The following is a 20581-nucleotide window of genomic DNA, read 5'->3' on the forward strand; positions in this document are numbered from 1 at the left end:
GAACTTATGTCACTCGTGCATCGAGGTGCGGAGCTATATTTTGTATAACATATTAGTATTAAGGCCTTGATTGAGCAGATTAGTGTCTATTGTTTCGCACGGCAATCGTCCAGAGACGTGGGAACTGGGGGTTATGAGTAGTGCCGCAGCCAACGCTCCAATTTAAAGCGATTATTACTGTTGCTCTAATATGTGGTCGCAGCCTACGATAGCAAACCGTTCCAACTAGGAGCCAAAAAGTCAGCCACTCAGGGGGTTCGAACCGGGCTTCACCCACCGGCCAATTCATGACACGAGCGTTCATCCACTGAGCTACCGAGAATGGTCCTCGTCCGCACAAAACAAAATGACATTCACCCGCTGACCGCCAATGACAGTATTGTGACATTTGATCGCGTTTGACCGCGGCGGGTGGTCGCTGGTTTCGGCAGCTCAGTGGATACACGCTAGCGTCGTGGGGTGCCCGGTTGGAGAACCCCGGTTCGAACCGTCCCAGGTGCGCGACTTATTTGTTCCTAGATGGAACGGTTTGCTATTGGTGGCTGCGACCACACATTAGAGACCCGTTTCGTTTATTTAGGGCTTGTCCACAAGTGGCTATTACGGCCCAGTCAATACATGATAGGTACACACACCCACACACACATATATACATACATACAATATACACGTCAATATAAAGCAACACCCGCAAAAGCATACATAAAATATCTAAAATCAGTCATGTCACTTGTCAGTCACTATCTAAAGTGCTGCACCAGCTGTCTCCTGGAACCAGTCGCCTTCACCTCCGGCGGCAGGCCGTTCCATGCAGCGGCGGCTCTATACGAAAACAGCCGCCTGGTCGCCGCCAGTCGAACCCGCGGCAGGTCGAGCACAGCTGCGCCCGCAGCCGTGGCCCGCGTGACTCTATTGGAGACGGCGGCACGCGGGCGAAACATGGACCGCAGCGAGTCGGGGGCGCCGGCGGCGTACAAGGCGCGTTGCACGTTCACCGCGTCACGGCGTGCGATGACCTCACCAATGCCGGGCCAGCCGAGCGCGCCGAGGGCGGGGGTGATGTGGTCGAATTTGCGGAGACCAGAGACGAGCCGTACAGCGAGATGGATAGTCCTCTGCAGCCGGTGCAGGCGGGATTTGGAGGCACCACCCCAGACTGACGAGCAGTACTGGAGGTGGGGGAAAACGTGGGTTTGAACGAGGATTTTAAGGATGTCAGGGGAGAGGTGATGGCGAATTTTGAACAGTGATATAAGGATTCCATTTGACCGCCGAACGATAGAGGATATATGGGGCTCCCAGCTCAGGGTTTGGTCGAGGAGAACACCCAGCACCTTGATGTGTTTTGTTGGCCGAATAGTTGCATCATCTACGTTAAGGGTGAAGTTTTTGACTTTATCAACTGAATTTTGAGTGCCAAGAAGAGTGAAGCAGGTCTTCTCTCCATTCATTTTTAAACTGTTTAAGCTAAACCAGCGTTGAAGTTGCTGAATGTTCTCCTCGGCCCGGGACTTCAGCACTTGGATGCCAGTGGGATTGGAGGGTGCTGAGTCCAGGATTTGGGTGTCATCCGCGTAGGATATGAGTCGGCCATGGGGGAGGAAGCAGGTAAGGTCGTTGACGAAGATGAGGAAGAGGATGGGACCCACGATGGACCCCTGGGGAACACCGTGGGAGAGTGGGAGGGAGGGATATAGAGGAACATAAGAGTTTTAAAGTTGGGACACCGCGCTATCCAAAAACCCCAGTTCCCACGTCTCTGGACGATTGCTGTGCGAAATAATAGACACCAATGAGCTCAATCAAGGCCTTAATACATATCTGTTAAAAACAATGTAGCTCCGCAACTCGATGCACGTGTGATATAAATTCTATCGGCTGTCCCAATGTCACGTTTGAGTGTGTCGTAATGTGCATGGCAAGTATGATGATAGGCGCTGTCTTGGGGATAGGACATTTTAACAACTGCTTTAGCACAATTGTTAGGTAGAATAATTGGCGCCTTGAGACGCGAAAGTTAACTACACTCGCTCAACAGCGCGATGGTCCGTGCTCCCACCCCACCTCACTCCCCAGCCTTCGCCAGCCGCCGCGCCGCGCCGACCCGAGCCATGCCTCCGGGCTCGGCCCTCACCGCTGCGCTGACGTCACAGGCGGCCCACATCGCCTTCCAGCCACCGACCCAGACCGATGGCATACGGTGTGGGTAGGCTGTGCCGCTTAACAAGTAAGTGAAGCGGCACAGTCTACCGGTACCAGGCGGCTGCTGCCAATGCTGAGCCATAGGAACCCGGTGGATAAAGAGTTGTGGAACATCAATCTGCCCCCGAGTGTACCAGGCGTTCCCAGTCCCGCTAGCCGTGTCCGTCCCCCCCATGCTCCTGTAAACAGCTGTCGCCGGCCAGGGTCGGGTCCGACAGCCACCCGGCTGGCGAGGTCAGACTCGGAGCCACGCTGACCGCTGATCGCTGACCGCTCCGATATGCGGGGACGCCGAAATTAGCCAGACATGGATCACCTTCCGTTGAAACTCACTACGGCAACTGCATAAGCCCTTACACCGAAACGAAACGATGTGATGACATTATCTGTTATATGGAGATGGAGCTTTTATATGAGGCTGACCTGACTTGATAACAATCAGTCGCGAATACTTACCTTTTTCCTTTCAAGAATGCTATGATAGTGGGTTGTTCAGCCCGGCTCTACCGGAGTGGAACGGACATATGCAGTGGGTCGGGGATAATAACGTTCAACATGTGGCGTGGTTCTCCCATCGTCAATCAGATTAATTCGAATGACTGTGAGGCCATCAAATGTCATCAAATTGGCGGGAAAATGCACGCACCACTCAGGTGTTGCATACATACATTGCGATAATTTTATCAACCATCCTGATAAACGTTAAGGAGCGCAGTGCCTATTTTCATAAGCATATCATAAGATAATTATATAAAAGTGCAGTTTGACGTGACTGCAGGGTCGAGTGTAATTTTTATGGATTAAGAACATTCTTCACCAGCTCACTAGCAAATGACTAGTAAATGAGTAATCACTGTAACTTCCGCAACCCATCTCATAACCAAACGACCCGACTTTTGGTTGGATCAGGCCGTGTCCTAGTCATTCTTAAACAGATACTGCCGCTGTCTGTACGACCGTACCGCCGTGCATCAGCGCCGTAAGGTAGGCTGTACCGCTGTGCATATTCAGCAGCGCGGTAAGGTTTTACCGCCGTACATAAGCGCCGTAAGGTGCGGATGTACCGCCGTACATTAGCACCGTAAGGAAGAGTGCACCGCTATGCATCAGCGCCGTGCGTTAGCGCCGTACGGTAGACTGTACCGCAGTACACTAGCGTTGTGGTAGACGTTACCGCCTGCAAGGTGGGCTGTACCGACCGCCCGGGGCTGCGGAGTCGGTTGGAGTCTACAGTTTTGCTGCCGGAGTCGGAGTCTGAGTCGATTTTTGGAAGCCTGAGTGGGATTCGGAGTCGGAGTCACCGAACGTGTATCGACTCCGCCGACGTGTCAGGGCTGCGGAGTGGAAATCGGTAGGAGTCGGAGTCGGATTTCGAGTCGGTTATTGCAAGTCGAAATCGGAGTCAGATTCACCGAAAATCCATCGACTCCGCAGTACTGGTACCTCTGTACATTAGCGCCGTAAGATAGGCTGTACCGCCTTACACTGGCGCCATAAGGTAGGCTGTGCCGCCGTACATTAGCCCGTAAGGTGGGCCCTGCCATCGTGAATTAGCGCCGTAAGGAAGGCGATATGTGTGTGTGTGGGGGGGGGAGAGGGAATATGCATATTGAGCCTGGCACTGGTTACCAAATGATGAAGATTATGAAAGCGAATCAAACAGGAAGTTTCTATGCTTTTGCGTAATCGACAACAGTTGTTTTCTTTATGGTTAATAAGTAAAGCTATCTTTTGAAGATAAATTATGCCGCTAAATCAAAACGGCTGTTCATATTTTCTATAATTCCATGTGAAACTTACCCCACTGACCTCGCAGCCGTGTGTGGGGCGCTGAGCGTAAAGTCCATATTTTGGGCACACCCAGCTGATGACGTCACGCCGTCTCCGGAAGCCGGTCTGGATTCCGTCATGAGCGGCGTCCGACCGTGCCGGGGCAGCGCTGTACTCTGTCACATGGACATGCGCCATCAGCTGATCGTCTCGGCTCAGAACTGCTGAGGTCGCAACGGAATGACACTGGAGCCACTCTGAGTTTGACCATGTAGTGCCGTTATTATTGTTTTTTATCCAGCGTCCTACGCTCCCACCGGATCCGAGATTAACGTCGGTCGGATAACATCCCAGAACCAAAATCATTTTCTAAGTTTCTTGGACCGTGCTTATGTCTGGTCCTGGCCTGTAACTAATGTATTTGTTTTTTTTTTCTCAGACGCTTCTACTGTCAGTGCCAGCCCGGCTTCTACGGTGACTCTTGTCAGTACGGCCCGCTCTGTGACCCAAAGAACAACGTCAACCCCTGCCAGAACAACGGCACGTGCAGGTTAGCAGCATCAACGTCTTCAGCCGTGCACTTATGGAACTCGGGGAACTCATGGGTGGGAGCAATGCCAGACGTGCACTCATGGAACTCCGGAAACTCATGAGAACAATGTCAGACGTGCACTCATCATGGAACTCACAGAACTTATGGGAATATCGTCAGCCTGCACTCCCACCGAAAGGACAGGCCAAAGAGCCAGTGCATGCGCAGCTCAGACTATAGTTATACCCGTGTGAGCGTCATTCACAGTCCGATATAGGTGACAGTAAATCATATAACTGCGTCTATGTTTATGCCCCATGTGATTCACTGTGTCTCTGCGTATGTGTCGTCTCTGACAGGCAGCGAAGAGACGTGGCCGAGTGCAAGTGTCCGATCCCGTACCACGGCGCTCGGTGCCACCTGAAGCTGGAGGGGGTTATAGTGGAACCCAACTGTAAGTCATGCTAACCTCGGAAGGGTGACCGCTGGCCAGGTGTTGCCAAAGTTGATGCTTGAGTTCATGCGATGAAAATGCTCGGTAATGCAGTAGGTATGAGCCGTATGGAACATGGGACACGTGTTGGGTTCTAGGGTTGTTAAGCGAATTTATTAACCATAGATAAAATCTTGCGCGAGTTTTTTATTTCAAGGACATAACAATTTCTTTTAGCGTTTCTTCTTACGCGGGTAAGAAAATCGTATGCAAACAGATTTGTATCGAGCATCGGCCGCAAACAAAGAATATGCGTTTGCTGACTATATACGCTTGTATTTGGAGTTAGTTCCTTATGTTTCTTGGGTAATTCAAAGAAGCAAAGAAGTATGGGTGCCTAACACGGAACTGGTATTGCATCATCACTAACCAATCTTTGCATGTTCTTTGGAAGGCTGTCGACCCGTGCATAGGTAATGGCATTTACTTCGAACTCCACTTGCAACTTAAGATTAGCTATACGGGGATTTTGTAAAAGCGCATTTTTGAATGTCAAATTATGTTAAATTACACTGGGCCAATCCAGTATAATTTAAAGGACATGAGATATGCCCTCTTAATATCATTAACATCTTATAGAAGGCATGCTTTTCCAATGCCAACAAAACCGCCGTACTTACGGAAAATGTAACTTCCAATCGACCAATTGGCCACATACAAACACGGTGCTGTTGAATACCTCAGTTGATACCAATAGCCGGATCCACAAGCACTTTTTGCCCTTTTCCTGTTTTCTAGTTACTATTCCTGCTTAAAATCAAAATAACAACGGGCTCAAGGCTTTTAGAGACAAAGGCATGTACGTTTCCGAAATTGTGCCCGCGGTATTTACAGCTTAGGTACCTACTATATAATCACAATTCTAAGGAAGTGAGTAGATTACATTCACCTAAGGATAACATGATATGTAATTTAGGGCATTTTTTACGGGCTATTTATGCATAACAAAGCGTGCATTAGTCGAGCATGTGTGGTTTATTGCTCTTGTTTGTATAACGTCTTGCATCACGAGTTCTGCCCGAAACCGCGTCATACTGCTTGAGGCCGCTCGGGGCTGCTCGCGGTGCCTGTGCGACCGGCACTACCTTGCACGGCGCGCCGGGCTTCTGACGGCAGCCGGCGGCACGGGGCGCTGTTCTGTTGCAGACTGTCTGGGGCTCCACGGCCTGCACTGCGCCGTCGGCTGCCTGGCAGACGGCGGCGGAGGGACGGAATACAGGTGCTTCTGCCAGCCGGGAGTGCCACAGCTGGCCAATGACTCGTGCTCCGGGTTGAGAGGTGTGCTCCCGGGGTCCCTGAACACTGTGCCGTATAGAGTTTCCGCTTTGACTCGTGCTCTGGGTCTAAAGGTGTGCTCCCGGGGTCCCTGAACACTGTGCCGTGCAGACTCGCAGACTCGCTTGTTACGTGGTAGTGTGGGTCACTCAGCTTAGATTGTATTATTTGCTTTTAAAGAAACCAGAAAATCTAAAAACCCGCAACCCGCATGCGAGGTCCAGTGTGGGGCGGCCTTAAAACACTGCACCAGTGCAGCGTACTTTCAGGGCCCATCTTCAGTTCTGACGTAGCTAGTTTGAAGGCATTTTGCTCTGCAAACTATGTTCATTGGGATTCAAGCCGGTAAAATGTTACCTACTATAGTTGGCCCGTTTCCACTTCACCGAGAAGTGTTGCAGTCTGTCTCTGAAAAAGCAGCTGGCCTGTAGCAGAGTAAAGTTCTTGAGCCCCGTGCTCCATGAAGGTCGCTCTCGACCTTAGAGCTACCGTATCTTGCTGATTAAAGTTGCCGACAGGGAGCAATCGCTTTGTTCTTTGTTTTCTTTTCTTTTCTCAGAATATGTCCTTTCACCGTACAAAAGTTTACGTTTGTTACTCACATACAATATCATAGGCGTCGCCAGAGATTTTCGGTTGGGGGGGGGGGCAAAATCAACTTTTGTGTTAAAACTTGCCTTTCCCCAGTCTTTACTCACTCGTTTTACATATCATTCGACGCGCAATGGTACGAGGAATCCGATGGTGACAAAGGTTTCCTTCTAGCTATGACATGTAATTTTTACAGAAAAATTCGAAATTTTGAAATTCCATGACAAAAACGACTGGTAGAATTATAACTAGTATATAGTGGCTGCGATTGCCGACGCACTGCAGAGGGCCCCTGTGCGGACGCTCGACTCTAATGATCATTACTCAGAAAAAGGTGAAAAACGCTCCATTTAATCGGATCACCCTGCTAAATCCTCCATTCACGCATGCATGCAGAGGTTTTACGTGAAATGCATAGGACTTATCCCAGCCGCCGATCGTAGCTAAGTTGGGCATTCGGCGGAGAGTGAATGTCGGAAGTGTGAATCGGAAGTACCTAATTCATCTTTGCTCTAGTGAGAGGAAGTGTTTTGTTCACTCGAGTGTGAACAAAAGTTTCTCGTTTTTCGTGTGAAGGGAAGCGCTGCAAACGTGCACAAAAACTGTTAAACGGAACCAAAAGTTACGCACGGCATAGCGGCAAGGGATCCATCAGAGATAGGTTTGGGACTTCCAGGCCATTTCAGGCCACTAAGGGTCAGTGCTGACTCTCAGAAGCATGCTTAGGGTCCCGGAGATCGGCGTGGGTCACCTCAAATATTTACGTGTATGTGGTGCTTTAGGGCTTTCCGAGCCCAAGGTGGGGCCCTCAGAAGCCAGTGTGGGCGGCGGGCGCTAAGAGACTAGGCCCAGGGTGAGCCTGGAGCCCTCGGATAACAGTGTGAACCCTCGGGGTCTGTGTCGAATCCCTAAGGACCCTACGTAGGGACATAATAAACATGGTGTTGCGGACCTCAGAGGGACACGTGAGCTGTGACCCCTCAGATGCCGGCTTGGGGTTAGCAAGGTCTGTCGCCTCCAAAGTTTGACTGAACTATCAGAGGCCAGTTAAGGTTCTCAGAAATGTTCGAACTTCGAAGGCTCGAAGATCCCTGCATGGGCCCTCAGAGAACATGGACACCAGTGGAACTTTCAGAGGCCGGTTTGGGCCCTCTGAAAGCTTCTTTAGGGCTCAGTGGAGCTCCTTAGGAGCCTTTGTTTAAAGCAAGCTCATGAGCCCTGCGACACTTGTACGGTACTTGAGCCTGTCGCAGACATTTGACGAGAGTTGAGAAATGCCCCTAAGATTTCGTTTCACGCTTTGAACGAAAATTGTGTCAGCACTCCAAAGCTTATGAAAATAAACTGTAAAATGTAATAAAGAACGAACTAGGAACATGGAATGGATCGCAGCATTGACATTTCCGAGTCTGGACTCGGAGTCTTGAAGATTTTGGCGACTGCGAGTCAGACTCTGGTTTGAACTGCACGCTCCAACCGAGTCTGACCTCACAGGCATTCTCAGAAAGGTACCCCCATTTTTTCCCGACTCCAAAATCTCATCGGATCTGTATCTATCTCAGGGGGTGCCCGGTCCGAGGTTTGGGGGGGCAAGCTGCCCCGCTTGCCCCCCCCCCCCGTGGCGACGCTAATGTACAATATACATGCATCACATCACAGTCATGAGTTCGTCATAGAATCTGCACGTGGGATAAGGGGTTCTTCAGATAGTGGCATGTCTTTGCATGATAACTGACTGTGGTCTACATATTGTTCAAGGTTCTTTTGTCTTGGAAGCATGTGAAGGTTGGGAAGTGATTGCACGTATATATATTTGGGTATTCAAAGCAATATTTTAGCGTTAAAGTATTTTGAGATATATGACCACACTTCAGTCATTTAACCCGCGCCCCACTGGGGGGGCTATTTATAGCCCCCCCCTCCCGTTTTTCTGCATTAACTTCCAAACCGCTTGACGTATCAACGCCAAACTTTCAGTACCTTCGGCTGCATCAATTTGACACCTTGTGTCAAAATTTGAACTTCGTACCTACCATAGGTCGGCCGGAAATGACGTCAGAGTGACGTCATGTTCGGCCGATTTCGACGCAAAACATTGAACCACGGCAATCGCTCCCAAGAGCTCAGTTTTTAAGCTAGATCCAATTTCTTTGCATGAGAGGACTACTCAGAATAGACTGCGCTATCAAACTGCTATCTTGGATTTTCGAAATTTTGAAAATTTCGAAAATTTTAAATAATAAAATTCAAAATTTATATTTTTACAATTTTTTTTCAAAAAGTTTTTGACTTTTCGAAAAAACCGGAATATATGTGATAGAACGCATTATTATGACTACCTCTAGCAAGTTTTAGCTAAATATCTTCAAAAATGGCCAAGTTATACGCATTATTGCAAAAAATTAACAATTATTAAGTTTTCAAATCAATTTTTCAGCACGAATTTGACATCGTACGCCAATATAAATAGCACCATCGTGTTCCTGAGCTCAAACTGCATCGAATAGACACCTTTTTTGTTGAAAAATTTTAACTTCAAAATTTGACCTTTTTTGACCTGAAAGTGACCTGACCTAAGCTAAATTTGACTCAAAATGACCTCGCATGACACAGACGACATCAAATTCGAAATGTTTGGCCTAAATGGACCATAAAACATGTGTCACGTGACCGACGGATGATATAATATTTTCGTGACCTGTGATGACCTGACCTTGACCTGAAAAACAAAGTACAAGTTTGGTACCCTCAGAGTATCTAGAGCATCTGTTCACGAGTGTGTGAACCAAAAATGAGCCTGATCTGACTTGTAAGACGGCGGCCAGAGCCCAAAACGTGAAGAAGCCAAAATGCTAATAATTTTAGCTTTGACCTGACCTGTGACGTCATCAGTGACCTCGAGGTCAATAAAATTAGGTTTCGCTCGACAGTTTTTCCGGGGCTATCAGACGGTGTTTGAATTTTAACGATCGGCCCAGTTGTTTCGGAGTTAGGAGGGGGGGGGCTATGAATAGCCCCCCCCCCCCAGTAGGGCGTGTTATACGCAGACCCCAGTGGGGCGCGGGTAACGATGTTTTCAGACCACGCCACCCACCGTTTGCTGGGGGGGGGGGGCGTTAAACGCCCCCAGCCGATAACTCGAGAACCAATAGGCGCAGCGAAACGCACGAGGCGGCAAACGAAAGAGCGCGACGAGACGCTTCAGATGAGTACTTTAAAGTTGAATTTTGAGGTCACAGGTCGGGTCAAGGTCAGGTCAAACACCTGAAATCGGGCTTTCAGTAGCATGGACTTCAGGACTTCGCAATGGGCGCCTCTCGCCATAAACTCTGTGAAAACGGTGCACAATCCATCTTATAAGGCCTACAAGAGTTTCAGCTCCATGTAGGGGTCAGTCAAGCATAGGTCAGGGTCAAGGTCAGGTCAACCGGGTAGGCACATTTCCCCGAAAATCAAAACTGATATTCGCAGCCTGTGACACATGTTTTATAGGTAATTTGGGGCGTAGAACACGATGGTGACATTCGTTTTATCATATGTGTACGTGTTTGGCTCAAAAAGTTCAATTTAAGAAATTCATGTATCATGGTCGTGAAGTAGTCACGAAAAATTGCCAAGATTCAGTTCAAGATTATGGAAAATGATGAACGATAATCAATAATCGAAGATAGCCATTTGATTCATCATGCTATTGGCAGTCTAATGGCGTTTACGGTATGTCTGTATGTCTATTTTGTGATTTTATATGATTTTTTGAACATATGCCGTTTTTGGTCGAAAACTCAGAAATCATGACGTCACTAAAACCTCGATATCTCAAAAATTTTCCGACCGATTTTTTTTTAAACTTTGTCACAATAAAGTTCAATCAATTCCCTACAGGTACCCAAAATTTGGCGCGCCTGCGGCGCGCCGTTTTTATGCTATGGCCCGGTGAAAAAAGTGGGGGCGTTTAACACCCCCCCCCCCCAGCAACTCGCGGGTTAACAAAGACAACTGGGGCATTCCACGATAGATCGACCAAAGCCGTACACCCTCATATTTTATTTTTTGCTTAAAATTGGTCTAATGGGTTGTGATGGGCGGGGAAGCCAGCTGTGCCAAGGATTTTTTTCTTCGAACAACGGTTTCCGAGATATAGCCTCAGGCAATTCCTGGAGGTCACGCTGCAGCCCTATGTTTGGCGGCTTATAACTCAGAAACTATTGGTTTTCTATGGTAAAAACTTTATATGGTTCAACTCGCAATTAACCAACAAACGTTTTGGCTATCTCGGATTTTCGATTTTTGAAAATTTTGATCACGTGACATCTTGACCTTTTTTTCGAAGAGTGACCTTGATATTTTCCCAACTGAAAGTCGCAATTATGTCTGATGACGATTAAAGCCTTATCAATTGTCATTCTTATGCGAAAATAAAAAAAGTGGCTATCGCCCTGCGTTGACCTCAGGTCAGGTCATTTTTATGACCTGTCCATTATAACGAGAGGGAGCGACAGCGAGATCTCGAGAATAAAGCAAGATAGCGACAAGCAGTAAACGGTACAGGATTCACACGGATAAGGTCTACAATTTTTACTGAGGTCATTTTCAGGTCAGGTCAAAGATGACGTCACAGGGGTAAAAAGGAAGTCAAAATAGTTTTAGCTGTACCTTTTGATCTAATAAAGAAAGAGACGTGGAACAGGCACCATTGTGTTTGCTTTCGCCTAGCGCCAGTTCGTTTTGAATTTCAATACCGATGACCTAAGGTCAGGTCATTTTCTTGACCACCCCATTATAAGTCAATTGGGGAAAAGTCAGCTCCCTTGTTTTTACACTAAAACGCGTCGGAATTGCCTAATATACCATGAGTGACTTCATATACGACTAACTTTGACTACCTTGAGACCTTTTTTGCTCTTGGTCAACTGTGACGTTGCTCTTGGGTCATGTGACGTCATTAAAGGTCACCAAATGTTTTTTCCTAATAACTCCTTACAGGTTTGAGATACAGCCGCGCGGATAGGCTCATTGTGTTCAGCTCGTCAAGGCCCATCGAATGATATATATGATGACCTCAAGGTCACGTGACCTAAGGTCAACTTTTGACCTTGACCTTTCGAGGTCAACATACACATGTTTCGATGCGGATCGACGAGAGGATCACGATGGTGCTATTAGTTTGTTCCTAGCTGGGATACTTTGAAAGTTATTCGAGAAAAACTTCATATATATGTAGTGCCGCCATTTAGACTTTCTTTTTACCCCTGTGACGTCATCTTTGACCTGACCTGAAAATGACCTAAGTAAAAATTGTAGACCTTATCCATGTGTACCTTGTGCCGTTTACCACTTGTCGCTATCTTGCTTTGTTCTCGAGATCTTGCTGTCGCTCCCGCTCGTAATAATGGGAAGGTCATAAAAATGACCTGACCTGAGGTCAACGCAGGCCGAAAGCCACTTTTTTATTATCGCATATGAATGACAATTGATAAGGCTTAAATCGTCATCAGACAAAATTGCGACTTTCAGTTGGGAAAATATCAAGGTCACTCTTCGAAAAAAAGGTCAAGATGTCACGTCATCAAAATTTTCAAAAATCGAAAATCCGAGATAGCCAAAACGTTCGTTGGTTGATTGCAAGTTGAACCATATAAAGTTTTTACCATAGAAAACCAATAGTTTCTGAGTTATAAGCCGCCAAACATAGGGTTGTAGCGTGACCTCCAGGAACTGCCCGAGGCTATATCTCGGAAACCGTTGTTCGAAGAAAAAAATCCTTGCCACAGCTGGGTTCCCCGCCCATCACAACCCATTAGACCAATTTTAAGCAAAGAATAAAATATGAGGGTGTAAATTTTATTTATTTTTGGTCGATCTATCGTGGAATGCCCCAACTAATCATGTAAGGTATGACTTAGGTATAATAATAATAAAGTTTCAGATAGGTATATCTTATTTGCGTCAAAGAGAAAACGAACGCTCTATTAGGCTGTTATGTTTACTTTGAATCCCACCCTGAGTTTTTATATGTGCTGAGTATGGTCCAGCTAATTTTTCCAAGGCATACCATTAACTCCCGATTCATTGGGTCGGAAATAGCCGTTTTCACGACGGGCCATCCGGCGAGTTCACCTAATTTCACCAAATCTGCACCTAATCTCTTTTACAGCAAATATCTTTATTTTATGAATTTCTTTCAGTGTTTTAATCGATGATAATTGATAAATAATATGACAACGCAGGCATATAAGCAATTAGTGCAACCCTAGCTGATAGCTACTAAGCGACACACTGAACCTAATTTGACTAAATCTGCATCTAATCTCCACCAGATGTGCACCAAATGTGTACCAGATGACCGTCGTGAAAACGGCTTTTATGCACCTATTTCTGTGTTTTACTTCCCAGAATATCTGAAGACAGTTTCACAATCATCCCGACCGTTAAAGGGACTATCCCACCTTCTAAAATGTTGTTAAAACCAGTTAAATTGTGCCCGACTTTATAGATTGGATGACCAGGAACACGGTTCTGGCATTTATTTTTCATTAAACATCTTAGGCTTCCCATATTCCAAACACAAACTTTCAAATATGTGACGTCACAGCCCAAAATTACCTCCTTCCCCAGGCCACATTACTGTCATAAAGCTGATTCTTTTTACTCTGTAGGCACCACAACAAAGTTCAGACCAAGTTTTAAGCGATTTTTCAAAGAACAAACCCATTTAAATCAGAATGACTAAACGAGGTGACGTCACACTAACGGTCGCTAATGTTGAAGATAGGGCCTTGCACAAGGCCCATTTTCAAATGAAGGGAACGAATTTCTTCAACACCAAGAGGCCGCGGGGGCTGCAACCTAGTTAGATAGTGGTTTCTGAACAAACCTCGCCGCAAACTTGGCTATCTCAACTCAAACCCCATGTTAAAGGTGGGATAGTCCCTTTAAATACCTACCGGTCAGCTACCTTACTCCCGCGTTGTTGGCGTATGGCTATACATAATTTGATGTACGATGCACATTGCGCATTCACATGCTATGAAGTGGTTAAGTGACGGGTGAAATACCTACTGTCACGGTGACTATAAATACCTATTGTTTCATCTCTGTTTTAGACCTGCGGAGGTACACGATCGAACTCACAGTCACTGATACGGACATCGAGCTCAACAGCTCAAACGTGAGTATTAAAAACGTCAAAAAGGCAAAACAAAAATATGAGTTTTTTTTGGGGGGGGGCGCTTTACAACGATAATTCAATGCTAATTATAAATCACATTGTAATGCTAATTGCATGATGCCGTATTAGATAAATGTTAGTATCTTTTTTCCTGGATGATCTCAAGCGTGATCGATTTGTCTTCCTTGTTCTTGACAGTTCTCAGGGCATGGATTTAAGATAACTATTTGCGTTTTGCAGCTATGCCGGCTTCCTCATATTAAGCTTACCTTGGTACCTTTTTAAACTGCACCCTGTTGCGAGTCGTTTTAGCTGCCTTTATTTCTTGGTTTTGACTATTTTGCAGATCGAGACGAGGCTAGGATTTAACCACTCGATATACAGCCAGGCAGGACCACTTCGTGTAGCTGAATTTGATAACAGGTGAGCTGTCTGACCGTGTTGTTCCTCTGTGCATCTGGTATCGTCTGTTTCAGCGTGTTCATTGCTGAGTTTTTGTCTGCCCGCAATTATCGCTGATAAGCTCCATTGGCCTCGTGTTTACTTCCCGCAGCTGTCTTTATCGAACTACTCCTGGGGGTCTGCTGATCGCTCCCTTTGGCTGTTTCTCCCAGATCTCTGATTGATTTAGTACCAATAGACCGCTGACCCTATTGCCCGCTTCCCTTCCTTGCCTGTGCAAATGACTGGGCCGATACCACACTTTCTGACCAGTATGTACCTTTCCCCTGGCGCAGTTCGCAGGATGCCAGCGCTCCGCGGCGGCTGCTGCTGCTGTTCACGGCTCTCGGCTCGGACGAAACAGCGCTGTACCGCTGGTTTTCCGACGGAGTCAGTCAGGCCAGGATCGGCGCCGTCGGCGTCAGACCGCTGCAGTTCGCCTTCTCCTCGGAGCCCGAACTGGCCATCACGGTGAGTGTCACTGGTCACTGCGAGGCCATCATTGTCTCAAGGACGCGCTATAATGTATTGGAACAGTTGATGAATAATTGGCCATTTACTTTTACTTTGAAGGACAATTCACGGTTTTTACGCTTTTTTCATGCGTTTGTTTTCCTATCCCGTCGTCAGTCACTTTGCATGGGCTTTAGTATAATCTTATACGATTGAAGCGGGTGAGTTTCGCTTGAGTGACTATTGTTTGAATCGTCTTTCGACTCTGTCGGTAGTCACACCTCTAATTTACCTTTCCTACCACTTGCAGAGTCTATCTCTGGACGACCACGGCCGGCCTCAGACGGTCGGCTCGCGCGCCCAACTCACCTGCACAGTACGCGGCTCAGAAGGTGCAGAGGTGCAATGGTTCAAGGACGGCGCCCGGATCAACGTCACTAGAGCCTCCCTTCTCAGGTGGGTGGGGTTTGGATTGGGGCGATCTTTTCATAACTCGTTTTTTTGGAAGCTTTTTGAGCTGCTTTGCTATTATTTTCCTTATCAATTTTTGCTCCCAAGAATTCATGTATTTTGCAGAGCGAAGTTTCTCTTACTCGTGAAGCTACATGCCCTTGAATCTATTTATGGACTGCAGGGAAAGGTATGGCTTGCAGCTCGGATAGAATTCATTTCTGAGGAGCTAACATTTCCCCTGTGAAAACAATGGAAGCTGGGTGAATGAACCTGTATCTAATTTGTTCGGGTTTTGTTAGATGTCCCCTGAAAATGGCCTAGCAACGATCATTTGATACATCATGGATCTTTTCAGTAGTCCTGTCAGATTGCTCACAAGTACCAAACACGAGTAGGTATGTGGCCCAGCAGGGCTGGATTGCCCTCCCCCCCCCCGCCTGCCCCCTTTCTTCTTTGAAGGCCACAACCAGCAGCATCTTGAAACGATATACAATCATTGTTTAAACGAACGACGTAAACGACTTTATTTATTTAAACGCTACCATTTTCCGACGAAGAATAATAAACGACTAACGGCAAACTAATTTCTATCAAACAAAAGCAACTGCAAACCAGCCTCATGAGTCGTCCAGTTCTCAAAGCAATGGAATTGAAGCTCCCCCGTCCATTTCACGGTGGATTGGCTATCGACCCAGTGACCACTGGGCCCTCACAGACAATCGCTCACGTTCAGTAGCGACACCGGTCACGGGGGGCAGACGGCCGAACGCGTGATGGGGACGGTCGTCGACATGACATGTTAATTGAACTTAGGCAAAATAAGCTTGTTTAAACGATGCGAGCCTCTTTAGATAATTAACGATTTTTCTACGATTTTTGCGCGTCAAATGTGGTGCTATAGCTTATAGCACCACATAGCTTATAGCTTATACATATAGCTTTGGATGCAAATAAAAATTACATGCCGCAAGTTGATACACACGGGTATGACTCTGCGAAAACCTGTGAGTTATAATGCTCAATATAGGCAAAGGGTTGATTCTTGCATTATTACGCAACACCACAATCAGCCCATTTGAATATTTAATATCTTTCTCTTTCAACTTCTTTTGAATGCCTTCAAGTTGAAACGTGTTGATGCTAACTATATGCCTTTTTTTGTAAAATTGCTTACAATTTTTCCAGATGAGTTGGCCTCAATGGTAATATTTGATGTCCGTTTTTATTTCATACGATACGATAGAAAACGGCGTCCCATCCGCCCTGCCGGCGCCGGATGGGACGCCGACGTCGGCCGCTGCCGATCCGTCTGTGGTCCGCCGATGATTGGACTCGTGCTGGACTCGTGCCATAACTACCTCCGATGTGACTCGCGGCAAGCTGCCGACGTCCATCTCAGTCGCCAGAATGCTGCCATCTGGGCCCTCGTTGCTGTCGGCGAGAGTCGCACTGCGAGTGGCCTAACCTCGACCTCCACTGACCTCGGTCCCTGCCGACACCGGTGGGACGCCACGTCGGCCGCTGCAGATCCGGCTCTGATCCACCGCCGATCAGACTCGTGCCATACCTACCTCCGACTTGATTCTCAGCAAGCCACCAGCGTCCGTCTCAGTCGCCCGTCACAGTCACCAGGATGCTGCAATCTGGGCTCTCGTTGCTTACGGCGCGAGTCGCTCTGCGAGTGGCCTAACCTCGACCTCCGCTGACCTCGGACCCTGCCGACGCCGGTGGGATGCCACGTCGGCCGCTGCAGATGATGACCCTGAATCTGAATTGACGCTCTGAAATGACTCTGAATTGACGCTCCACTGGTCGTGGATGCTGCCGGCCCCGCCTCAAGCGCCGGTGATGCTGCCGCCTGAATGCCGGACTGGGCGCCTTGCCTCGATGTGCGCGAAACAAGCCCAAGCCCCCGCCCCTATGACCCATCCGGGCCAACCCGGGACTGGCCCCTCCTGTGAGGGGCCGGTCGGCCGGCCGGGCGTGCGGAGCGCCTACCTAGACGGGTCGACGCTTCGCTCGCCCGGTCGGTGGTTAGGGGGCACCGTCCGGGGTTGCTTGCCGGGCGGTGCGGGCGGGGGCTGGCGGCCCGCCTGGAGCGCCGGGGAGGTAGCCATCAGATCTCCCCGGCTGGGGAAGCATCCCCCAGCTCTCCCCAGGGCCGTGGACGGCACCGTCCCGGCCTGGCCAGGTGGGCCGCCGATGGTGAGCAGTGGGGACAGTCGTTTGGGCGATCACACTGCCCCGGTGGTGGCGTGAGGGGGATGTGTGATTTCTCCTCAGCTGCATTCACTGTATGCACTGTGTGAATCTAATGGCAATGGCGCTGCTCTTACCTACAACCTACTTAACTACTAACACTGACTGACCACTCTAACAATACTAGCATGTACATATCCTAAATCCAACCTCCTTCCACGAGCAGCGCCATCTATCTATTAGAACTGCCATGTACGCCATCTGTTTTCTGTTCCATGGGCTGCTCTCACTCGCTTTCTTTGTACCTGTTCAAAATATACCACCGGTGGGAACCGGAATGAATGAATGAATGAATGAATGAATGAATGAAAAAAACACTAAAGGGATTTTATATACTTAACATAAGAATGGCGCTGTCCTCAGTAACGATTTTAGTACGAGCCATAAGAGCCTCAGCTGGAGGGATCCATGTGATCGCAAGGCACCTCGCAGTTGCGATCAAACGTAAGTTGAATCGGAACAGATATTGGAGGGATCCATCACATCGTAGGCTAAGTAGATACGCAAGTTGTATCGCAAATGGTGAAGATACGAACTAACTTTACGAATCTTCTCGGTCGATCGGAAGGCCGATCGTAGCGAAGCTTTACCTCTTTCTCAAGAGAAAAATATAAGAAATTTTCAAAATTTTCACAAAACCGAAATATATGTTAAACAAATATGGTTGATGAACACGTGTGCAAAATTTGAAGTCGATTTCTTCAAAAATGGCTGCGCTAGAGCGTTTTAAATTTACACGTTGAAAACGGTCACTTTCACGTCCTTTTTGTAATTATTTTTTTTTTTAATTTTGAAATTTAAAAAGTGTTTTGGGCAATTTTTCGCGTTAATTGCGAAAATCTGACCAAAACATGTATCGCACCATCAATGATCCGATACGCCATCAGAGGCCGCGCCGCGGACAGGTGGGCGCGGCGATACCTAGGCCGCGTGGGGGTTACACTGGTGTTCGGGAAGGGCTATGTCAACGCGAGGCAGGCCGCGGGGGAACAAATACGGACCGTATTTGTCGGCGCTTAACAGTGCAGCGGTGCGTTTATGGCGGAGGGAGGGGAAGCGGTGTAGTGTCGGCAAGGCCGCACACAGGAGAGGGCACACGGGCCTCCCCCCATTCGAGTTGGGGCCCCTAATCTTTAGACCGCCGAAGACCATGTAAAATGAACTGAAATGATGATTAAAAAGACCGGGAGGGCCCATCTCGTTCCCCAGCAGGCCCATACGAGTCCATAAATGCCCAGTAGCGCAGCCAGGGGTATTGTGGTGAAATTTCAATGGCCCTCAAAAGACCTCAAAGGGCCCACAGATGGGGTCACCGGGTCCTCAGATGGTCTCGAAGGGCCCTCGGTTAGCGTCAAATGGCCCTCATCTGGTGTCAAAGGGCCCTCAGATGGCCAAACGAAGGGCCACAAGATGGCCTCAAAGGGCCCTCAGATGGGTTCAAAGGGCTCTCAGCCAACGTTAAACCTACCTCAGAAGACCTTAAAGGGCGTCAAAGGGCCCTAAACCTGCGTCAGAGGGCCCTGAGCTCGCGTCAAACGACCCTCCGAAGGCCTTAAAGAGACCTTAGCTTGTGTCAGAGGGCCCCCAGCTGGTGTCAGTGAGCCCTCCTCAGCTGGCGCCAAAAGTCCATCTGAAGGCCTCAAACGGTCGTCAGCTGGAGTACAACGGTCCTCAGATGCCGTCACGCGGCCCTCAAAAGCCTCAAGGAGCCCTTATAAGGTCTCAAAGGGCCCTCATTTGGCCTCAAAAGGCCCTCCGCTAGCGTTAACCGGACTTCAGAAGGCCTTAAAGGGCCCTTATCTGGTGTCAGAGGGCCCCCAGCTAGTGTCAGAGGGCCCCCCGGCCCTCAGTTGGCGCAAAATGGCCATCAGAAGGCCTCAAACGGTCCGTAACTGGAGTCAAACCGCAACGGTCCTCAGGTGGCGTCAAGCGGCCCTCAAAAAGCCTCAAAGGCCGCTTAAAAGGCAGCAAAGGGCCCTAATATGACCCCAAAGGGTCCTCTGCTGGCGTCAAACGGACCTCAGAAGGTCTCAAAGGGCGTCAAAGGGCCCTGAGCTCGTGTCAAATATAAAAGCGCCCTTAGCTGGTGTCAGGAGGCCCCCAGTTGGTGTCAGCGTGCCCTCAGCTGGTGTCAGAGAGCCCTCAGTTGGCATCTACTGGCCATCAGAAGGCCCCAAACGGTCCTCAGATGGCGTCCAACGGTCCTCAGCTGACGTTAAGAGGCCCTCAAAAAGGCCTCAAAGACCCCTCGGCTGCTGAAGAGGCCCTTAGCCTCAAAGGAAACTCAAGAGACGTTAAACGGCCCTAAAAAAGGCTTGAAAGGGCCCTCTGCTGGTGGCAAAGGGCTCGCATATGACATCAATAACAGCTTTGTCAAAAACGGACCTGAGAGACCTTGCCGGTCCCTGGTTATAAGATAGATAGATAGATAGATATTTATTCACAAAAGGTCCACTCAAAAGTGTGGCTTTTCACTTCCGCACGTCACAAAATAAGACATGAGTAAACATTCACACGCAGCTACTTAAACAGGGTTAAAAGGTTAAAATGAACTAAAAGAAGATAAAGAGCACCAGTTACATAGGAACATCTAAAATTATTCAGTTACCGGACGCCGACCGCTCGGACCTCAGGTGTCTTTTCACGGCTGCCCTGTTCACAGTGCCCTGCGTTCTGCGCACGCTGTTATAGCCCTGCACGGCGCTATAGCACAGCCGATTCCGCCCCGCCTCCGTATGTATGCTCGGCAGTGACAAGCTGTCGGCATCTCGAGTGTCGTGCTGATGCAGCCGGCTCGCTGGGGGACCAATGGTTTCAGCAAGCACCGCTGGCACACGGTGTGTCACAAGTCGATGTACGGACATAATCCTGTGGTACTGAATAAGCTGCTCAGCAGTGAGCCATCTGACATGACAAATGACGTCAGCAACGCGCTGATGTTTGC

The 20581-nt window shown here is 48.4% G+C and overlaps 1 protein-coding gene across 2 annotated transcripts in view; it reads left to right on the forward strand.

The window, feature by feature from the left end:
* LOC122392925 overlaps window positions 1-20581 on the forward strand; it is a 65352-nt gene that overhangs the window by 1998 nt on the left and 42773 nt on the right. The window contains exons 2-8 of one of the 2 annotated variants that reach the window (XM_043388301.1): window positions 4412-4522; window positions 4864-4958; window positions 6144-6275; window positions 13967-14031; window positions 14378-14454; window positions 14769-14943; window positions 15236-15381. In XM_043388301.1, coding sequence (XP_043244236.1) covers window positions 4412-4522; window positions 4864-4958; window positions 6144-6275; window positions 13967-14031; window positions 14378-14454; window positions 14769-14943; window positions 15236-15381 — 801 coding nt within the window. The remainder of the gene's footprint in view (window positions 1-4411; window positions 4523-4863; window positions 4959-6143; window positions 6276-13966; window positions 14032-14377; window positions 14455-14768; window positions 14944-15235; window positions 15382-20581) is intronic. The other variant, XM_043388309.1, reaches the window with a different exon arrangement.

The sequence above is a fragment of the Amphibalanus amphitrite genome, unplaced genomic scaffold (genome assembly GCF_019059575.1).
Source record: "Amphibalanus amphitrite isolate SeventyFive unplaced genomic scaffold, NRLGWU_Aamphi_draft 000024F_arrow, whole genome shotgun sequence".
Lineage (NCBI taxonomy): Eukaryota > Metazoa > Arthropoda > Thecostraca > Balanomorpha > Balanidae > Amphibalanus > Amphibalanus amphitrite.